Here is an 18,568-nt window from a genome sequence, read left to right on the forward strand (position 1 = left end):
GAAAGGTGATTGTGCAGGAAAATAGAGCAGTCTATTTGCTGTGAGCCAGGCACTAAGACCTCACTCCCATACTCAGTTATAATTCATGACAGTACTGGTGGGGTGCCCTCATCCCTCTGTGGAGTTAATGCATCTCCACTGAAGCCTGCTGAGAGCACCCTGCGTCCCCGCCCACCATCTGTGCCTTCACTTGCAAGCTTTCTCTCTCTCTCTTGCTCACTCTTTCCTCGGATCTCTTGGTGTTAAAATGTTGAACTACTACTGCTTTGTAAAGGTGGCTCTCCAAAAGGGGATTGTCATTTAACTAGGGGAAGACCTGGAAGGAACACATTACAGTGTTGTTTATGTCTCATTTAGAAAATGTCAATTAGAAAATGGACAGGGAAGCAGCAATTGCCTTAAACCAACAGCCGACTCTAGGAGTGGACGATGTACTGCCGATGAGCAATTAGTAAGAGGCACCCATGGCCTGAACGTGGTGGGGGGCCAGGGAGGCCACACAAGGTGTGCGTGACCATCCAAGTTAATCCTGTTCTGAACCTGAGTTCAGAGTCTGGAGGCGAGTCTGAGAAATGTTTGCCCACTCTCTCCAGTGGCTTGGAACAGCCAGTGATGTGAGAGCCAACCCAGTGCCCACATGCTGCCCCCTCCGTGATACGATGCCCCCCACTCTGAGAACCAGAGCTCATTGCCTTGGGGCTACCCAAGCCTCAGCTCAAAATGATCAAACGCTGGGCTTTAGAGAGCCCCACTTAAAATAGCTGGGGTGATACGTGTGGCACAAGCCACCTTCGGAAGTTGAATGAGCAGAGGTGGCCCAACCGACTAGCTCAGAGCTTGCAGAGGTTTAATAAACCTCCCATTCCCATCGCCACTCCCATGCTCCCCCGGGAGCCCAGAGGGTGCTGGGACATAAGGGTGGTGTGTGTTGAAACAAAAAGTGGAACCACCTTGTTGCTCAGGCTGACTCACCACTAATTTATGGTGTTTCACAATATGTGCTCTTAACATAGTCCGTTGTTAGTACTCCTTTTTAAAAGATAAATCAATTCCAGGCCTGAACTGCCAGTGTGTGAATTTAGCAGACGTGATGCTATACTGGGGGACCTACTGTGTTATAAACGGCAGAAATGGACTTTTTCTGCTTCAGTCTCAGGCTTATTCCAAAGAGGCTTTCGAACTAAAGCGGCGAGGGGAGAGGTCACGCGTTAAGACAGTAGCACCCACACGTAATTCAGCCTTGTGTGTAATTGGTTCAGAATCTCATCCTGATGTCTGGGTGGCATTAGTCACATCGTCTCGCTCACCCTCCAAAGGAAAAGTAGGGCAAGAAAGGCTGTGCTCACTGTCCAGGTTTTCTTGGGTGAAAGATCACTTTGAGATGGCACAGCTGAGTAGTCAGCCTGAAATCCTGCTTGGTATTTTATTAATTTTGCACCAAGATAAATCCTGAAATTCTGACAAACTCCATGACAGGTGAAATTCCTTCTTGCAGAATCTGCTCAGCAAGAGGCTGCTCATTTCGTTCTGTTCCGAGGCAGGCAACAGGAGGGCAGCTTTATAATCAGCCCTCAAAGGACCCCCAGCCGCCCCAGAGTCTCGGGCTGATTGAATAACTCCTGGGCCTCTTCCCCTAGGCCTCCATCAGCGGGGGTCCTGTGGAAAGCAATCTCCCGCAGACTGGCACTGAAGTGAGCTTTAAACCACCATTTTCTGCTCTCCAGAGGAGCCTAGAGTACTAAAAGATAGATGGACTGCAGATATTTTATGAGAAACTGTCAGAAGAAGAGCCGAGTAAATGTTTTTTTTCTTCTTCTTTGAGTCACACACTACATCACTGTTGAATTTCTCCCAGCGTCTTTTACATTTAAAGTAAGAAATTAATTGGTTGCTAACCTTTAATTCCCCCTCCTTCTTCTTCGTTGTCTTCCTCCTTCTTTTTTTCTTAAATATTCACACAGAGGCCCTTTGCTTAACCACAGTTGCAGAAAATCAGTACCATTTGCAATGAAATATTTATAATGACAGAATGAAAAATTGGATTCATTTTCTGGACTGTAGCCGAACAGTCTGCAACTTTGTGCAGCATTGTTGAGCATGTCTCATTCCTCCCTTTCGTTGGAGTCTTTTTCGAAAACATGCCCCGTGTATACTTACCTATGCTTTGGAGGGGTGCCTACCAAAACACAGACCCCATTTCTACTCTTTAAAAAAAAAGAGTAGAAATGTTTGTGCTGCTATGTGTGGGCACGGCCTGTGCAAAGGTAGAGAGGTATGACCCGGGTCTGTAGGGAAGAGCTGGGAGAAGTTTATGAGGAATACAGGAGAGTCTGGTCTGCACTTTGTAGCAGAGTACAAATAGCAGTCAGCATGCCTTAGTATCGCGAGGCAGATTTGTAAGGGGAACTAAGATTGGGAAGGTGGAACTAAGGTGTGGAAATATACACTGACTCCGAGCTCATCTTCTTTCTTCCCTTTAGTGTTAGCTGTATAGGCTTTCCTTGTCATGTGACCCTCAGATTCCAAGCTGCTTTCTTTCTAACCAGGGTTGATTATTGCGCATTTTTTTTTAAGAGATAAAAGACAAAACAGTTTTGCTGGGACAGTCCAGTGTTGTATTTCAAACAAATCCAACTCCAAGTGCAGCCACGATACATTCATTCTTGTTACAGGAAGAGATTGAATCCAATTGAATCTGTAGCAAGACGCCTAGGAAGTAAATTTCAGCCTACCAAATAAGTTTTCACTGACCATTCCACAGACAGGCCAAAAGAGCCTGCCCACTTCTCCTCCACCCATTGTGGCTCGAGTGTAACAAGGGATTATACGAAGGGGGCCTTCTCATGCTCCCATTCCAGCCCTCTGGGTTAACCTTTCATTTGCCCCCTTTTGAAGCAACTGGCTTTAATTAGTTAGTGTTGTTTTTTCTTTGGGTGGCTTTTCAAAAGTGAAAACAGTTCTAACAGATTTAAGCATGACTAAAAACAGTCGTGCTCAAGCTCAGATCTTCAGGTTTCATTCACTGACTTTGCCTCCTGCCCTGCCAATTCCACCGGATCAATAATCCATATTTTATTGTATAATAAAGGCTGCCTATAGTTGAATTAGCTCATTCATTCCATCTGATTAGCCTTATTTTATTCATGGAGAAGAAAAATAATACAACTTACCTTCACTGATATATCGCATTATGGGAATGTAAAAGAGCTTTCAGCACTATAAAACAAATGTAAGGATGATAGAGAAGTAATTTCAATATGTGTTCCTAGGAATAATATGAATCCCATCACACTGCATTTTTTGGTGATTCCTTTAATGTCCGCATCTACTATTGTGTCAGCGTGTCCTCTGGTCATCCTGGTGTGAATGCTGTCACAGGTCCCTCTTCTGACCAACAGCAAGAACCCCACTCCAAAACTGAGAAACAATGGGGATGTTGTCCTTGGAGATTCACCCTCAGAGATTTCACCCTACAGTTGTTTCCTTTTATCCATCCGTGGAGTAGCATTTTCAATATTTTTGAATGCTTACTCTATTCCCTTTGAAGAAGAATCTTAGCACTAATTTGGACTGGGGTGATGAGAAACACTGAACAGGAAAAGAGTCATTCATTTTTGGGGTCTCGATCCCCATATGTAGTACAACTTGTGTGTGACACGTACTTTCTGAGAGGTTTGGCGTTTTTCTACAATTTGTCTTTTCATTGCATTCCAAAAAAATGATTTTGAGAAATATGCTGACAGTTCAGCATGAAATGATGTGTGTTCTGACACAAACTGCACTGTAGCTTAGGAATCTAGCCTGAAGTTATTTTACTGTAGCATTTCTTTGATTCTTTGATTCAGGGGAGAAGAATTATTTTCCTTAAAAATGTGTGTTTTAGGATGTGACAATAACTTTTCTCCAGCGCTGTGCATGGTTTCAGCAGATTGTTTCCACTTAACCCTTATCATTGCTTTCTTTCTTGAGGACCGAGGTTAAGGGAAAAAAATTTTTTTACATTGGTTTTTCAACAACTTAAGTGAGTCTGAAATATATACCCAAGTAAATGAGAACTATAATAGTGGTGTGTTCGGAGTCAATCTCCTCTTCAGACCAGGAAAGGAACATTGAATAGCGTTCATTTATGTACTGCCAGATGTATTTCTGCATGTGACATGGCTTGCCGAACCACTTTGAGTGATTTTCAGCGTTATTAAGCAGACTCATAGGATCAACAGGCCTCATGACAGAAGTAAAGGGCCATGTGGCAGAAGTCCTGTGGAAGGAAAGTTGCATGGCATACCTCATCCTCAGAGAGAGAGGCACCCAAATGCAGACGTTATTTTAATCCCTGAAGTATCAGTTCTCTGGGAATATTTCTCTTCCTCTTGTCCAGCTCCTTCTGTGTTGTGGCTGGTTTGCATTTGCGTTTGAAGTGTCAGGCGGTTTAATGAAGTTATTCTTTTATAAATTTTGCAACACTGAAGCAAGCATGAGGGCTTTAAATTAGAATAAGTGCCACTTCTGGCTGGCAGGTTCCTTTGAGGGCTGATTAGAGTGAGGCCTCCTGTCGCCGGGCCTTTATGCTCGGCAGTGTTGCTGTGTGTACTTGTTTACAGCTCACCTTTGAATTTGCATGAGTATGCACCATGCCTGCTGCCTGGCCCGCTCTTAGGCAAAGTTGTCTCTCTTCCAGGATCATGTTAAATACTTCACTTTAAAGAGTTGTTTTTTTAATTATATTGCTTTATGCTAATGAATTAAAATTAATTTGGAGTAGCAAATTATATAAGGATGTAAGGGTTATAGATTACCCTCACCATAGCTACAGCACATCTTTGTGTGGAAGAATTAAAGGGCTGTCTTTCTAGTAGCTCTGTGCACCATGAGGGGTGAGGAAACTGTCCCACAGAGACCTAGAAGCATTGCCAGGAAAGGTGCCGGGAAGTGGGAGGAAGGTGGGTGTTTCAAGTGTGGGTTTCTGAAGCATATAGAGGCTCATCCTGGCTGGGCGGAGAGTGGGAGCAGCTCTGCCATTTTCAGACCTGAAAGATTCTGAGACAAGAAGCGATGATGGACAAGAGAGAATACAAATATATCTTAAGACCTGACTAGTTTCCACACGGGATAAGAGGGGCACTTAAGCATTCCCGATTTCTTGTGTTTGCTCGTGTGAACTGGCTAATAAACGGGTGATTTCAGGGCACCGGGAGGCAGGAGGTTGTTCGAGAAAGGGGACTTGAAACTTTCTACCGCAGGGGGAAGAGGGGGAAGGGAAAGGAAAGAGAGCAAGCAAAGAAAAAGAGCACCAAAGTTGAGTGTGAAATTTTTCTCCTCTCACCAAACCAGGATTTTTTAAAATTTAAAGTGAGAGACACCCAAATAGAATTGGATTTGTGAAATATTTGCATTTTAAAAGGAATTCCTTAGAATTCAAAACAGGGCTGCTTGGGGCTCCTTCTAATTGCATTCTGCATGCAGGAATATGAGCCCTAAGGGACAGAAGGATCAAAGGCGAACACCAGGGCTTTTACCTGTAGAACCCATACATGTATGTAGCTTTTTCCCCATCTCCATAGCACATACACCAACATCCAGCTCAGACCTGCATGCACACACAGGTGCACACATGCCCATACACACATACTTACACAGTTTAATTATGTAAATTATGTAACTCAATACATTGCCCTTCTATAGTCTTATTCTCTTTATGTATATTTCCTAAAGCAAATGCCCTAGTAGACAAACATTTGGTTGCTTATGATGGAGAAAGATATTTTTCTGTTCTTTATGATTTATTACTGTTCATGTGAGTTTAACCTCCTAAAGAGTGTGGCAGTGTTTTTAATAAAAGAAATAATGCACTACAAGGAAGTGGCATTTCTTTTGCTTTTTGCCCAAGTTCAATGAACTATTTTTCATAGTTATTGGAATTGGGTTGAAGAAAATCCTTGTCCATATCAAGAGGAAAAGCAGATAGAGCCCTTTCTCCCTCCTCCCTACAAAGGTTACCCTTTGAATATAAATTACAACGCCTTGTGCTTCTCCCATTCTAATCAGATGACCTTTTGAATCTAGTGGACCAGAGTTTAAATCCTAAGCCTGCCAGTCAGTTTTTAAATCAATGCCCTGCTCCAACAGCGGTCAGGTACATAACTTTAAATTTCAATGGATTTCAAAAATAGAAGTGAAATAAGTAAGGCCAGTGGAATCTTGCCGCGGATGGTAGAACAACCCAACTTGACTGCAAGGTCTTGAGCCAACTAATGTGACTATGGGTAATTTTACTAACTAAATCTTTTTCTTAAAAAGAAGGGGGGGAGGAAGAAAGCAAAAAAATCTTCTGGGATTTAAAATCTAAGAGAAAAAGGAGGAGCAGGAAATTTGTAATGTTTGCAAGAGGACATTTCTGAGCAATTATCAATTTAAGCTCCCATTATTTGCTGCTAATTACTACACAAGGCTGTTAAATATTTAGCAGAAGTTTGTTTAATTGCGTTTGACTGGGAAGGAGGTGTCTGAATATGGCTTGAGCATCAGGAAGGAGTCAGTGTGTGCACCAAGAGCCTGACAGAAAGGAAATTTGTATTCGACCAAGATGAACACATTACAGTGTCAAACAAGCCTTCTTTTTTCCTCCTTCCACAGATTTATTTATCTTTAAGGTATCTAAAATTAGAGCACGAAGAAGGGGCCCTGTTCACGGATGTAAAATTGGAAGGAGGTCATTCTTAACCTTGTTTACAGATGTTCTAGTTTAGAGAGCGCCAGTGTGATAAATTAAACATTACAGGGGGAAAAATTAAAGCTTAGCAACAACTGGCACATGGACACATCTGTCTGTGAAGCACTGCCTTAATCCCCGAATATCTTATTAGACTGTGTTGCCTATCAAAGCCTTCTGTCCCACAATATGCTGGAATCCTGCAATTCCAGAAGCAGAGCAAAATCTTGAAGCTCCAGCTTCTCTTTCACTGTTGCTGGCTTTGTATAGTTTAGTTTAAATTTTCTATTGTCTCCCTGCATGTAAACAGGTAGCTCAATTTATAGCTTTCTATTACAAATAAACTTTATAGTTTAATATATTTCCCAGGTGCCATTTTGCTCTCGTCAGCCTATTCTTCCACTGCGGCACTTTGTTTTTTTCTCAGTATAGTAGATGATGAAGGCTGTTATCAGTTCCAAAGAGGGAAACCTTCAAGCCTGTCAGCTATGCAAAACAGAGGGGTCAGCTAGTGACTGAAATTTTACTACCTTTTTTTAAGTTCTCAATGAAAAATGAAGTCGTTATGATGTTAACATTTCCCATTTATGACCCATCAGCACAGTGTTTTGTACTGTTGACGCTGGTGGAGCAAAGTGGCTTGTTTTATTTCTCAGCAATGTTTAACTGTGAAAATACTAGAAATCGTTCTATATTAGCAATTTAGACATGGCATCATTTTAAAAATTAGTCTTTGTAGGCTTCTGAAGCCTCACATTAGCCTAAGCCAGGCTAATTACGTAGGTATACTTCTGACATTGTTAACCCCCATAGGCTTCTCAGCTTGGTTCGATGTAAAAAAGATCACCTGTAGTGAAAATAGGCCCTTTTGAACTGTCTCCCCACCCCCCTGCCCAGCCCCAGGGATCTTCAGCCCCAGAGATGACTGAGTCCTAAACAGTCTCCGTTTTCTGTGGCTCTCAGCCCGGCCTCATGCTTGCCCCCGAACTCTGGAGCCCATCACTCCCTTCTCACCTCCTCCTCCTCATCCCTCCAGCACCAGGTAAGAGTGACTCTCTGAGAACTAAGCTCTCAGCCTCTCACAGGAGGTGAAGGGCCCACAGCTCCTGTCCTCCCTGAGCTGCTGAGGGCCAATTTCGGAGAGCATCTGTCATCTCTGTAGCCGGCCCAGCCCAGGGATTAGAACATAGCATTAGTGCCGCTCAGTAGTTACTTCAAGCCTGAAGCCAGCTCAGGCCCTGGAGTAGCTCAAAGACCTTGAATGTTGGCTTAAACTCTGGGACTTAATTTCGTCATCTATAAAATGAGATATTGGACCAGATGCTGTCAAGATCCTCCCAGCTCTAAACCATCTCTTGGGTTCCCTGATGCATTGCTTACAGGTGTAGTTGACTCTTGCTATGGAATGTAGACCAGCAAGTTGAGGATAATGGCTCTGCAGTTCTTTCAAAGTAGATGGTTGTTTCCATACCCTAAATATTAATTTCCAGGGTTTAATATTTGGGTCCCTTTATACTCTATTAGATTGAAAATATTCCTAAAGCACCCTTGATTAATTGCCAATAATGTGTACCACCTTTGTTCATTGATGGTATATTGAAGGTCTTAGTAAATTGCTGAATGAAGGAATGTTTTTGGAGAGACTCAAATCTTCACATGAGCAATGCCATTTATTACATATCTCAAAGAATCCTTTCCACAATTTATTAACAATTGCCTGCTCTCGCCCATTGACTATTTTAAAATGCTGTGCAGTATAGTTCTATGTGGTATACATGCTTCCCTTTTGCTGTCCTTTTGTTTGTTTGTTTGTTTGTTTGTTTTTAATTCGATGGGGAGAAATCTCTTAAAGTAAAGACTAAGTAGCCTACTTAAGCATTACTTTTCAAAACACTGTAAAGCGGTGGTCCTCAATTGGGGGCGATTTCTTTTTCCCACTAGGCGATATGTGGCATCGTCTGGAGACATTTCTGGTTGTCACAACGGGGAAGGTGTCACTGGCATGTTGTCGATAGAAGCCAGGGACACGGCTAAACCACCTACAGAGTCCAGGACAGCATACTCCACTCCCCCCGCCCCAAGAACAGAGTTGTCCAGCCCAACGTGTCAGTAGTGCTCAGGCTGTGAAATCTAGTCGTGAGACAAGGTCCTCTAGAATCTGTAATGAACGAATCGAATGACATGTATTTTGTAAAATGACTAAGATAGCTTACTGGATTGTCTTTGGGATTTCTTTGGAGATCTCTCTCTCTCTCTCTCTCTCTCTCCTCTCTCTCTCTCTCTCTCTCTCTCTCTCTCTCTCTCTCTCTCTCTCTCTGTGTGTGTGTGTGTGTACAAACTTCTGAGCATAAACTCATGAACATGCTAGTGTCCACATGTTTCAGGGTTATCTCCGACCACCCTTTTCTAGGCTTACTTAGCATGAATGTCCAGAGAACAACAACAAAAATGTCTGTCAGTGAGGTTTACTAGAATGTGAAATCATTTCCTATGGGAGGTGTAAGGGAAACTTCATTGCCAGAACCATTTAAAACTGGCCTGGAATATAAACTTTATAAAACAATTCTGTTCCAGCAAGGGGACAAACCAAATAAACTATAGTCCATTTTTGCCTTTAATATCTTGAATTTTTCTGATCACCTATGATGCCATATAACCTTTTGCTTTAATATACTTTAGTGTCATCTAGAAAATGCTTTGAGATGTCAGGCCAAGCCCATGCGAACTGTTAAATGTCAAAAGAAAATGTGTCAGTGTCTCTAAGTTCATAGTGATGACATTACATGTAAAAAAATAAAAAAGGAAATTCTGTCCGTGCAAACATGATCATAAATGCAATATTCATGGCATTAAAGAGAGCAGCAAAAGCATATCATGATAGTTTCACAAATGCCATTGTTTTGTCAAAATAAAAGAGTAGAACCTCATTTTAGTCAATTCAACAAAAGTAAAAATTATGACTCAACTTCCCTGGCTATAAAAATCCATTATATGAATATGTTTCTTAGATTTTCATAGCACTTTGGGAAATCTTACATATTTGTCTTTTAAAGACTATTCAATAAAGTACAACATCTCATACGTTCCTAGTATTTACCAGCTAAGGTCCACGAAAACACAACTACCAGGAAGTGTATAGTTTGTGGTGGTAAAATGGGCCTAGTTGGTACTTTTGGATGATTTGGGTCTTCAGTATAATTTTTAGAACATTCCTAATGGTGCTTCCAGAGCTGCAGCTATTCACTTTTAATTAATTTAAAACTATGAGTACTTTTGTAATCGTGCAGACTTTGAAAATGTTAATTTATTACATTCACATCCCATTAACCTTATTAAGACGTTTAAAGGCTGCCCTTTGTGTTGTGACAATTTTTTCTCTAACGTTTGGAGGGAGATAACCCAGTATCCTGTCATCATTATCTGTATACACTTTTAAAACTATTTTACTAGCAAAAGAAGTTGGGAATGAAAAAGAGAGAGGGTGGAAATGTAAAACTCTTGATTAGAAAGTATAATTTAATAGAACATGTATTGAACCAAATGTATTGATTAATGTGGAAGATATAGTACTTATATTGATTCAAACCAGAGATTTAGTACTAAAAGCTCTAAGCCAAAATGCTGTTGGAGATTGCTACAAAAGTCAGTTTAATGCTGTCCTTGAGAATGCCTTCACAAAGAAATTCTTCTAATGTTTGAGGACTAGGTAGAATGCGGTATATGTCAGTTTGATCCCGGAGGGTTTTATTTTGTACTCTAATAGCTGTTACGAGCCTACATTATATCCGAGGAGTAATTTTCCTTAGGGGTGCCCGGCTCGCTTTGTGTCAATATTCTAGCATTTTAAGTCACGTACAGTATATGCTTCTGGGAACAGGGAAGGAGCCAGCCAGACTCATAATGGTCTGCATTCATTAATAAAGGCAGAAGCTTCTGTCCCTCCATTACCCACTACAGGGATGTCTCTTTGGCCTTCAGGGACCCGTACAGACACATTTAAAGAAAGCTTTATTTTGAGTGGGCAGGAGATGAAATGTTAGGCTAGCAGGCATTTCCTAAGTCAGCTATATGCCCGAGTGCGGGGGTGACCTTAATGGGTCAAAGAAGAATGCAGGTCAAAAGACTTATTATCCAGCCTGTTGGAAACCAATTGCTTTTGTTTAAAAAAATAAAAATAAAAATAAAAAAGCAGTAGTTGTTAAAGGTGGACGGTAATGTAGAATTCTGTTTGCAGCCTGTAACTGCACGACTGTATGTGTGCTGGAATATGCTTCCAGAAAAATAAGAGCATACAGATTATCCATAGTGTTTACAGGTAAAGGTCCAGCCCTGGTGGTAAAAGGAAAGGTAATATAATTAGTTAATCAGTGATGATTGATTACAAATGTTTGTGTTCTTCAACTAAAGGAAAAAACAACATGCTGCCGTGGTGTTGTCACCATCTGTTGAAAGCAACAGCCACATTTAATCTTGATATTTCTTGATTTCTTCCCGCCTTGCATTGTTGCAAGGCCACAATTGCCTACTATTTCATCTGGTTGGAAAACATCTCATTTAAACTGAATACAACTGCTGTTTAAATTCAAGATTCTAATAGCATGGTGAATTAGTGGAAAGCTTGTGTTTTTTTTTTCCATTCCTTTTTAAAATAGCCTGCTGGCTCTTTTTCTTAGTTTTAAAAGCTTGTCAGAATTTGTTTGCGACAAAGGGCTATAAATAGACAAGTCTTGGTAAAAATGATTAACATCTTTGAGTCAATAGATCTCACAAAACTTCCACTCAAAGGCAGTTTTTATTTTTATTACCATTGCTACTTAACATTTTGCTGATGCCAACAAAGGGTTACAAAACACAGATGAGATGTGGCCTGTGCCAAAAGATTGGACAATCTGTGGCACAACTTTGGAGATGGGGACTTAGTTTTTCCACCCTGGGAAGGTAGATTCCCCCAGGCTTTTCTCCAAAGCTTAACTTTGTCATTGTTATAGGGGCAAATATTCAAATTCACATCAAAATCACAGAAAAATGGGATAGGTTGGCCAAGGTGAACAGTTTCAGGGGATCATGGTTTTTTTTTTATTTTTATTTTAAAATATTTTGCTTGGATTGCATTTTAAATAGGATTAAACCATTTGACCAGTAAATGTGGTCAGCTCTCAGAAAGGAGGCTGAATTAATCATTTGTTAGAGTGCCAAGCCCAAAATGAGAATTCCAGTCTTGTAAAATGAAAGGCATCTCATATTTTAAAAGAAATACATAGTGCTAGAAGGGAATTTGTAAGGTCCTCATCTGTTTTTTAGCTTTCTAAGTTTAATTTCACATTTAAAGAGAAAAAAAGATAGAACACACTCCTTCCAAATGGGGCCCTTTACAGTAAAGAGAGGGTTTTGTTTTGTTTTGTTTTGTGTGTGGTTTTTTTTTTTGAAACCTAGTTATTAAGGTATCATACCTAGATAGAACTTTAAGTTTGAAGGTGTGTTGTGGATTTGATTTTTTTTTTTTAACACAAACCCCCCTCGTGTAAAACAACTGTTCATAACTGGGATTAATGGTTTGCAATTTTCAGTTACTTAGACGTGGGGTCTCCAAGAGATGGCTTTTTGCAGAGTAGAATATGGCTCTCTGTGGGATTACAGAAGTTTTCTTCTCTTCCTACTTCCTTTTCTGTCATCACCCCTCCCTAACCCCATTGATGTTGCTGATGTTCTCCTCGATTATGTAAAACACTTTCCCTTCATTGGAACAGATCTTTTTTCTCATAACCTGTCATTGCATTAAAGTACTTTGGGGACTGTGAATTGCTGTGTAAAAATGGTGAGATTACCCACTGCTTTGTTCTGGGGGAGTGGTTTCCTCTGGACCTAAGAGCAGAAACCTACATGGGGAAGGCTGCTTGCTGATGGCCTGGCAGCGTTTTCGCCTCCCTGCACGTCCACATTTGTACTGCAGTGACTGGGGACCAGCTCTGTGGGCATGGCAAGAAGCCAGGGCTGGAGTGAACTGTGTGCAGAGCCCACCCTGTCTTTGCACTTAGTGCTTCTCTGGTCTACTGTCCATCTTTCCCTCTTGCTTCTTGTCTCCTTTTCTAAAGAAGTGGTGTCTGTGATTTTTAAAATATGCAAAATACAGAGAGGGTTCCTATTCAGTGACTTCTTGTTTCCCTTCTCAGGATCTTCAGTGAAGTCTAGAGACTGACACTCTGCATCTGTTCTCTCCAACCCAGAAAATCAAACCCAACAACCTATGCAGCTCAGACATTCCTTCCATCTTTCCTTCCTTCCTTCCTTCCTTCCTTCCTTCCTTCCTTCCTTCCTTCCTTCCTTCCTACCTACCTACAATAAAATTAGGCCGTTTGTATTTTAAGTGACTCAGAGTACAGTGTGGGGGAGGGGAACGGACACACCCCAGTAATCCTCCAAGGGGGTGAGGTCAAGCCTTGGAGGACAGGGTTTCTTTTTTTTTCAATGAAAAATTTTCCATGACCATCAGGGAATATGCCCACCTGGAGAGTCCGTGCCAGTGGTGGACACCAAGAATGGGGGGGCCTTGACCTAGCTGTCAGTTGAGCTGGGACAAAAAAAAAAAAAAAGAAAGAAAGAAAGAAAAATGCATAAGGGATCTCAAGGGTATACAGACATCTCCACACCAAGGAAACTTTCTGCCTTTACCATTTTTCATGCCAGGTTTCCATTTAGACATTATTTATATTGAGGCTCTTTATTTCTCTATAAGCTTGAATTTCACAAGCCATACTCTTGTCCTTCTCTCAAATGATTTATATTCTCCTCTCTTAATATGCAGAGCATAACTCCTTTAGTGTAGCAACTTCAATCTGTTGCAATAAGTGATTCATATGTATTTGTTCATTTCTTTGCAGCTCTGAAGAGACTTATATGGCTTTGGTTTAAGATGAAAGCATCCAAGACACAACTATTGGCCACTATTATGGCCAATTTGTGTTAGATTCTTGTTTTGCAGTATCTTGATACTGGCACATACAAAAACACTGGAGATTTTGCAATATATCGTCCTTTATTAATCTCTGGAATCCTATTGAATGTGGAATGCCTATTGTAAGCACTGTAAACATTTAAACTTAATGTTATTAAATGGATTTTTTTTTAACTTTGATTATGGTGTAAAACAAAAAATTCCTATCTGCTGTCAGTGTCCTCTCATTTAGCTAACTATTATCATAACTTGTATTTATTTTTTAGATTATTTTTTAAAAATAAGAAACCTTTCTATAAGACCAGACTTAGCTCTTTAAGGTAACAAAATGTGTAATAAAGCTTACACAGTATGTTTTGAGTAGTTCACCTTGTGCATTGCTTATAACCTCTCAGATCATAATTATGTTGATTTTTAAGGAAAGAGGAAAGCTTTTCAGTCCCATCAGTATTCTGATTACTTATTTTTGGTCGACCTATTAGTGAAAAATAATTTTCAGAAGCATTTAAAATCAATACAAAGAAAAAGAGACATAAAAATTGTCTGCTCCTGTATGCACTTTGAGACTAAGACAAAGAAGAAAAATATTTCTTTCACTGAATTAATTAAAACAGCTACGTTTTAAATAAGGGACAATGAAATCATTATTATTTGTTGTCATTCTTGAAAAATGGTCTGAGTTTGAAATAAGGAACAGAAAACTGGGCTCTCTTCACACGTCTCCCCTCTCCCTCACTGGTGCCCTCAGCCTCAGTTGGGCAAATGTCAGCAGCCAAGCCACTGGTCATCAGCACGTCGTCACTGAGCAGCCATTTTGCTCGTTGTGCTGAGGAATGGAAGTATAGCAAAGTTCTCTAAAACAAAGCCCTCTGTTTACAAAACTCCCATAGCTCCTCTTTGCCTATAAGACAAAGCCTGAACTCTTTAGTACGGCACATATGGCTCTTCATAATCTGGCCCCAAACTATGCTCCACCTTCCTTTCTCATCATTACTCGTAGTTCACAGAGCCTAGAAGACGCCAGCCAATCCGAACAAGCTGCAGGTCCACAAAGACACCTTGCATACTCTTGTTTCGTTGCCTTTACCCACGTGGATCTCTTGACCCGGAGTGCCTTCCCTGCATTCCCAAATGCCTTCTCGTGTTTGCAGCCTCAACTGAGCTGACTGACCCGTGTCACCTCCGCTGCAAAGCCGTCCGCAAAGGACAGGAAGGGTTAGGTGTAGCCACGTCATTGCTGTTTTCATTTCTAATATAATTCTGCCATATTACATCACCCTTGTGCGCCCCCAGGGCTTTATTGTTTAGACTGTGGGCACTTGGGAGGCATGGAGGCAGGGACCGTCCTTTCCCCCCAGGTGCCTTTGCCTCGCTGGTGAGCCCTGCAGTTGGCCAGTCCTCCTTCCTGACCACTGCGCTGCTGTGGCCTATGCCGGCGGTGATCCAAGTGTTCAACAGATGCTTGTGAAGGGATGAATAAAAGCGTGAACGCCAGAATTACTGACGTAGGGAGAGCACCAGGCCTGCAAATGGCCAGAAGAGAAGACCTACAAGTGTACTATATAAGCCGTACGATGTGCGGCAGGAAACCAGAGAAGGGAGGAATCCGTTTTAGATGCGATGAACATAGACGTGGTAGTATGTTGGCCTAAGCCTCCAGGTTCTGAGCAGAGGACTGTAGAGGATGGAGTACAGGGTGAGAGGTGAGAGAACATGGCTCAGGGGACATGCCGAGGAGGCAAGGTGGAAGTCAGGCCATCTCTTGACTTATGATCCAAATAAATGCATGGGAACACCCCCTGTGCAGGCCACAGGCCCAGGTAGTCCAGTGAGCCTCACAATTTGGAAGGAGGTTGTTTGCTAAGAAAGGGGACACCCTGTGTGATGGAGAGGAACCTACCAAAATACATCAGAGCCTGCATCAGCTGGCCATGGGGGAGTGGTTGCCCCATTGGGTGACCTGCTCCTGAGCCATGTCCTGACACAGCCCAAGCCCACCCCTGAGGAGGGGCGCTGGAGAACCTTCCTGCCTCCTCTGTCAGTCGTTGGCCAGGCAGCTCTTGCCTTTAAAGTCCATTTTCAGGGAAAGTAGAGCCTCTGCTGTCAAGATGTTCACCATCTAAAAGTGATTAGGACAAAAGCATTTGTAGTTAATGGAAATAATGCACAGATAAAGAAAATTGTTAAAAGAGTGCTACCCTGGTCTTTGCAAATGGGTCATATTTTGGTAAGAAGAGATGGTGGGAGGTGGAAAGATCCTGGGAAGGCATGGCAGAGGCAGAGGAAAGGCAAGGTGCAGGCCAGACATCTCACCTCACTGGGCCCGTGGTCCTGCCTGTCCGTCCTGGTGCTCCCTGGGGGCCATGAGGAGTCAGGGCCCCCAGGAGCTCCTGGTCACCAGGGGGCAGAAACACATTATTCGCAGTCTTATAAACCAGTCAGCATTTATAGGATAGCTATTTGGTACGATTAACATACAGTCACTTAAGTTTTTTCCCCCTCTTTCTTTTTTCTTGCAGAATCATACCATGACCCAACACAGCAGTTAGTGCAAGTACATACGGTCTCTCAAGGAGAATGACTTTTGTGGCACAAAAAGGGAACATGTTTTACTCTTTGCACGGAAACTTTCATTGTTAATGTATATTATTCAGCAACATTGTATTGTACCATAAAACTTGTATTATCAAAACTGTTGGATGTTCATGTGTTTGAGCTTTTGAGCACCGGATAGACTCTTTGTATATAAAGTGTTGCACATGTATTATGTCGTCTGATACTAAAATGGTCTTATAAAGACAAGTGGACTTGGGCCCTATTCAGGCAAGTTTAAAAAAAAAAAAAGTGAGCAAAATGGCTTAAGAAAAAGTATTTTCAAGGAAGACAGAGTAAAACAACTGTGTTACCCATGAGACTATTTTGGACTTCCTTTTATTTACACTTAAGCCTAGAATTTCTCTTTTGGTATATCAACAGTTAAAGCCAAGACTATTTTTTATTGCTGAAGATTCTTGCAAACCACGAAGAGATGTTCTCCCAGAACAGACCCCACAGCTGGATAAGGCCCGTATATATATTTGTAAGCCTTGCAATGTGACAGGTAGCATCACTATATATGCAATAGTTGTTATGTAGACTGTCAAAGATTTTTTTTTCCTGGATACATTTGAAGCTTTGAGTGTTCAAGGTTTTCCTTAATGATTTCACACAGCCAAATTCTTGAATCAGTTGAACTAACCTGTATGTTACTGTTATTAATGTTTACTCTGCGGTCTGAACCTGGAGATTACTGGAATTGTTTTCCAAGAGGAAATAAATTCAGTTTACCATTAGGTATGAGTGTATGTGTGTGTTTTCTTTTTCTAGTTACTCTACCATTTAAAAAGAAAGAAAAAAAAGAAAAGAAAACTAATTGCCTGCACCCTTGGAAATGAAATCTGCTCTTGAGCATATCACAGGCGTAAAGTAACCTCAATCATATTTAACCTTTTCACACTGGGCCAAATGCAGCTGGGAGGAGATTCATCACACTGCATAGGGAAGGAATCAGACCCAACGTTCTTCTCCTCTCTTGGATACTACCAGGTCACATTGTACTGGAAGATTCTGACATCACAGATGGATGTGATAGCTGTTTTCTGCATAATTTGCAGCCCAATTCATGTCATGCTGTGCAAATCTGAACTCAAAGTAGATGGCTGCAATTTGAGAGGCAGTTTGGCTTATGTGTACTTAAGAAGCAGCTTTGTTCATTCAGAAGACAAAGCACAGAGCAGGGAGCAGAGTGGCTGTTAGTTCTAGCCCTGGTGTGACTCCCACTGTGGTCTTCTCCAGATCACTCCACCTCCCAGCCTTGGTTCCCCAACCACGGGAGGTAACGCAGCATGGTCATCGGGCATGCGTGTCGGTGGAAGATTGCTAGCACCAGTGGCTGCCCCAAAATGGTGAATGACTAGGACCTTTCATTTCAAAGGGTTTTTTTTTGTTGTTGTTTGTTTGTTTTTAAAGAAGAGAATAGCCATGTGTAAATTGAAGCCTGATATACGTGTTTAGTCAAATCGGTAAGTATATACCTCATATTAATGGACAGCTTTCAAACACATCATGCTTAGAATATTTCACTCGCTTAGACTCTTAACTTCTTTGAAATTCTGAGGGCTTCAAGCAGATCTTTAAACCATAAACAAGCGAGAATCCTCACAGCACTTTTTTGGTGGGGAACTGAAGTGTGGACCAATTCATTTCGTTGTGACTGCCTGTCGCCAGGGGACCCATGAAAGAAACCCAGATTGCCAGCACCATAGGTGTAATCCTCACCCCGTGGTTCTCAAGCCTCAGCCTGCGGCAGGATTGCTTGGAGGGCTTGTTCCATCCCAGGATGCTGGACCCAACACCCAGAACTGTGATTCTGCCCACTGGGTTGGGGCTCAAATTTTTGCAATTCTAAGAAGTTCCTGTGTTGCTTATGCTCCTTGTGTGGGAGCCACACTGAGAACCACTGCTCACCCCATTTTCAAGTTAGTTGGGTGCATTAAATGTGAATAGCCATGCAAAGTGCTGGCAAATTATACTACTTTTGTTACCAATAAAAAAAAAGTGTTAACAAATTTTTAAATTATTCAGAAATAAGTTCTTCATAGTGATTAAAGTGCATGTGTTCTCTGTAATTGTGTGTGTGTGTGTGTGTGTTTGTGTGTGTTTAGTTTTTTAATGCTAGACCTACATCTATACATTTTACAATGGATTGCCAGCATGCTATTTAATTAAAAAGCTTTTTCACCACCTACATAAATAATGAAGTATGCTGAGAATATGCAAGTACATTCATAATTAAAATACTCAGCAATATATTTAAAAAATTAAGATCTCTGGTCTATTCACGGATTTTGCATTTGAAATGAAATAAC

General features: G+C 41.4%; 1 protein-coding gene across 10 annotated transcripts in view; it reads left to right on the plus strand.

Annotated features, from left to right (window-relative positions):
• Positions 1-17,041, plus strand: part of ZNF521 (zinc finger protein 521) — a 284,989-nt gene extending 267,948 nt beyond the window's left edge. For 3 of the 10 annotated variants that reach the window (XM_081078854.1, XM_081078848.1, XM_081078849.1), the window contains one exon: positions 16,181-17,041. In XM_081078854.1, coding sequence (XP_080934980.1) covers positions 16,181-16,210 — 30 coding nt within the window. In that variant the 3' untranslated portion in view covers positions 16,211-17,041. The remainder of the gene's footprint in view (positions 1-16,180) is intronic. The other 7 variants (XM_081078852.1, XM_081078845.1, XM_081078851.1 and 4 more) reach the window with 4 other exon arrangements.
• The last annotated feature ends 1,527 nt before the right edge of the window (positions 17,042-18,568 follow it).

This window comes from Rhinolophus hipposideros (genome assembly GCF_964194185.1).
Source record: "Rhinolophus hipposideros genome assembly, chromosome: 17".
NCBI classification, from domain to species: Eukaryota; Metazoa; Chordata; class Mammalia; order Chiroptera; family Rhinolophidae; genus Rhinolophus; species Rhinolophus hipposideros.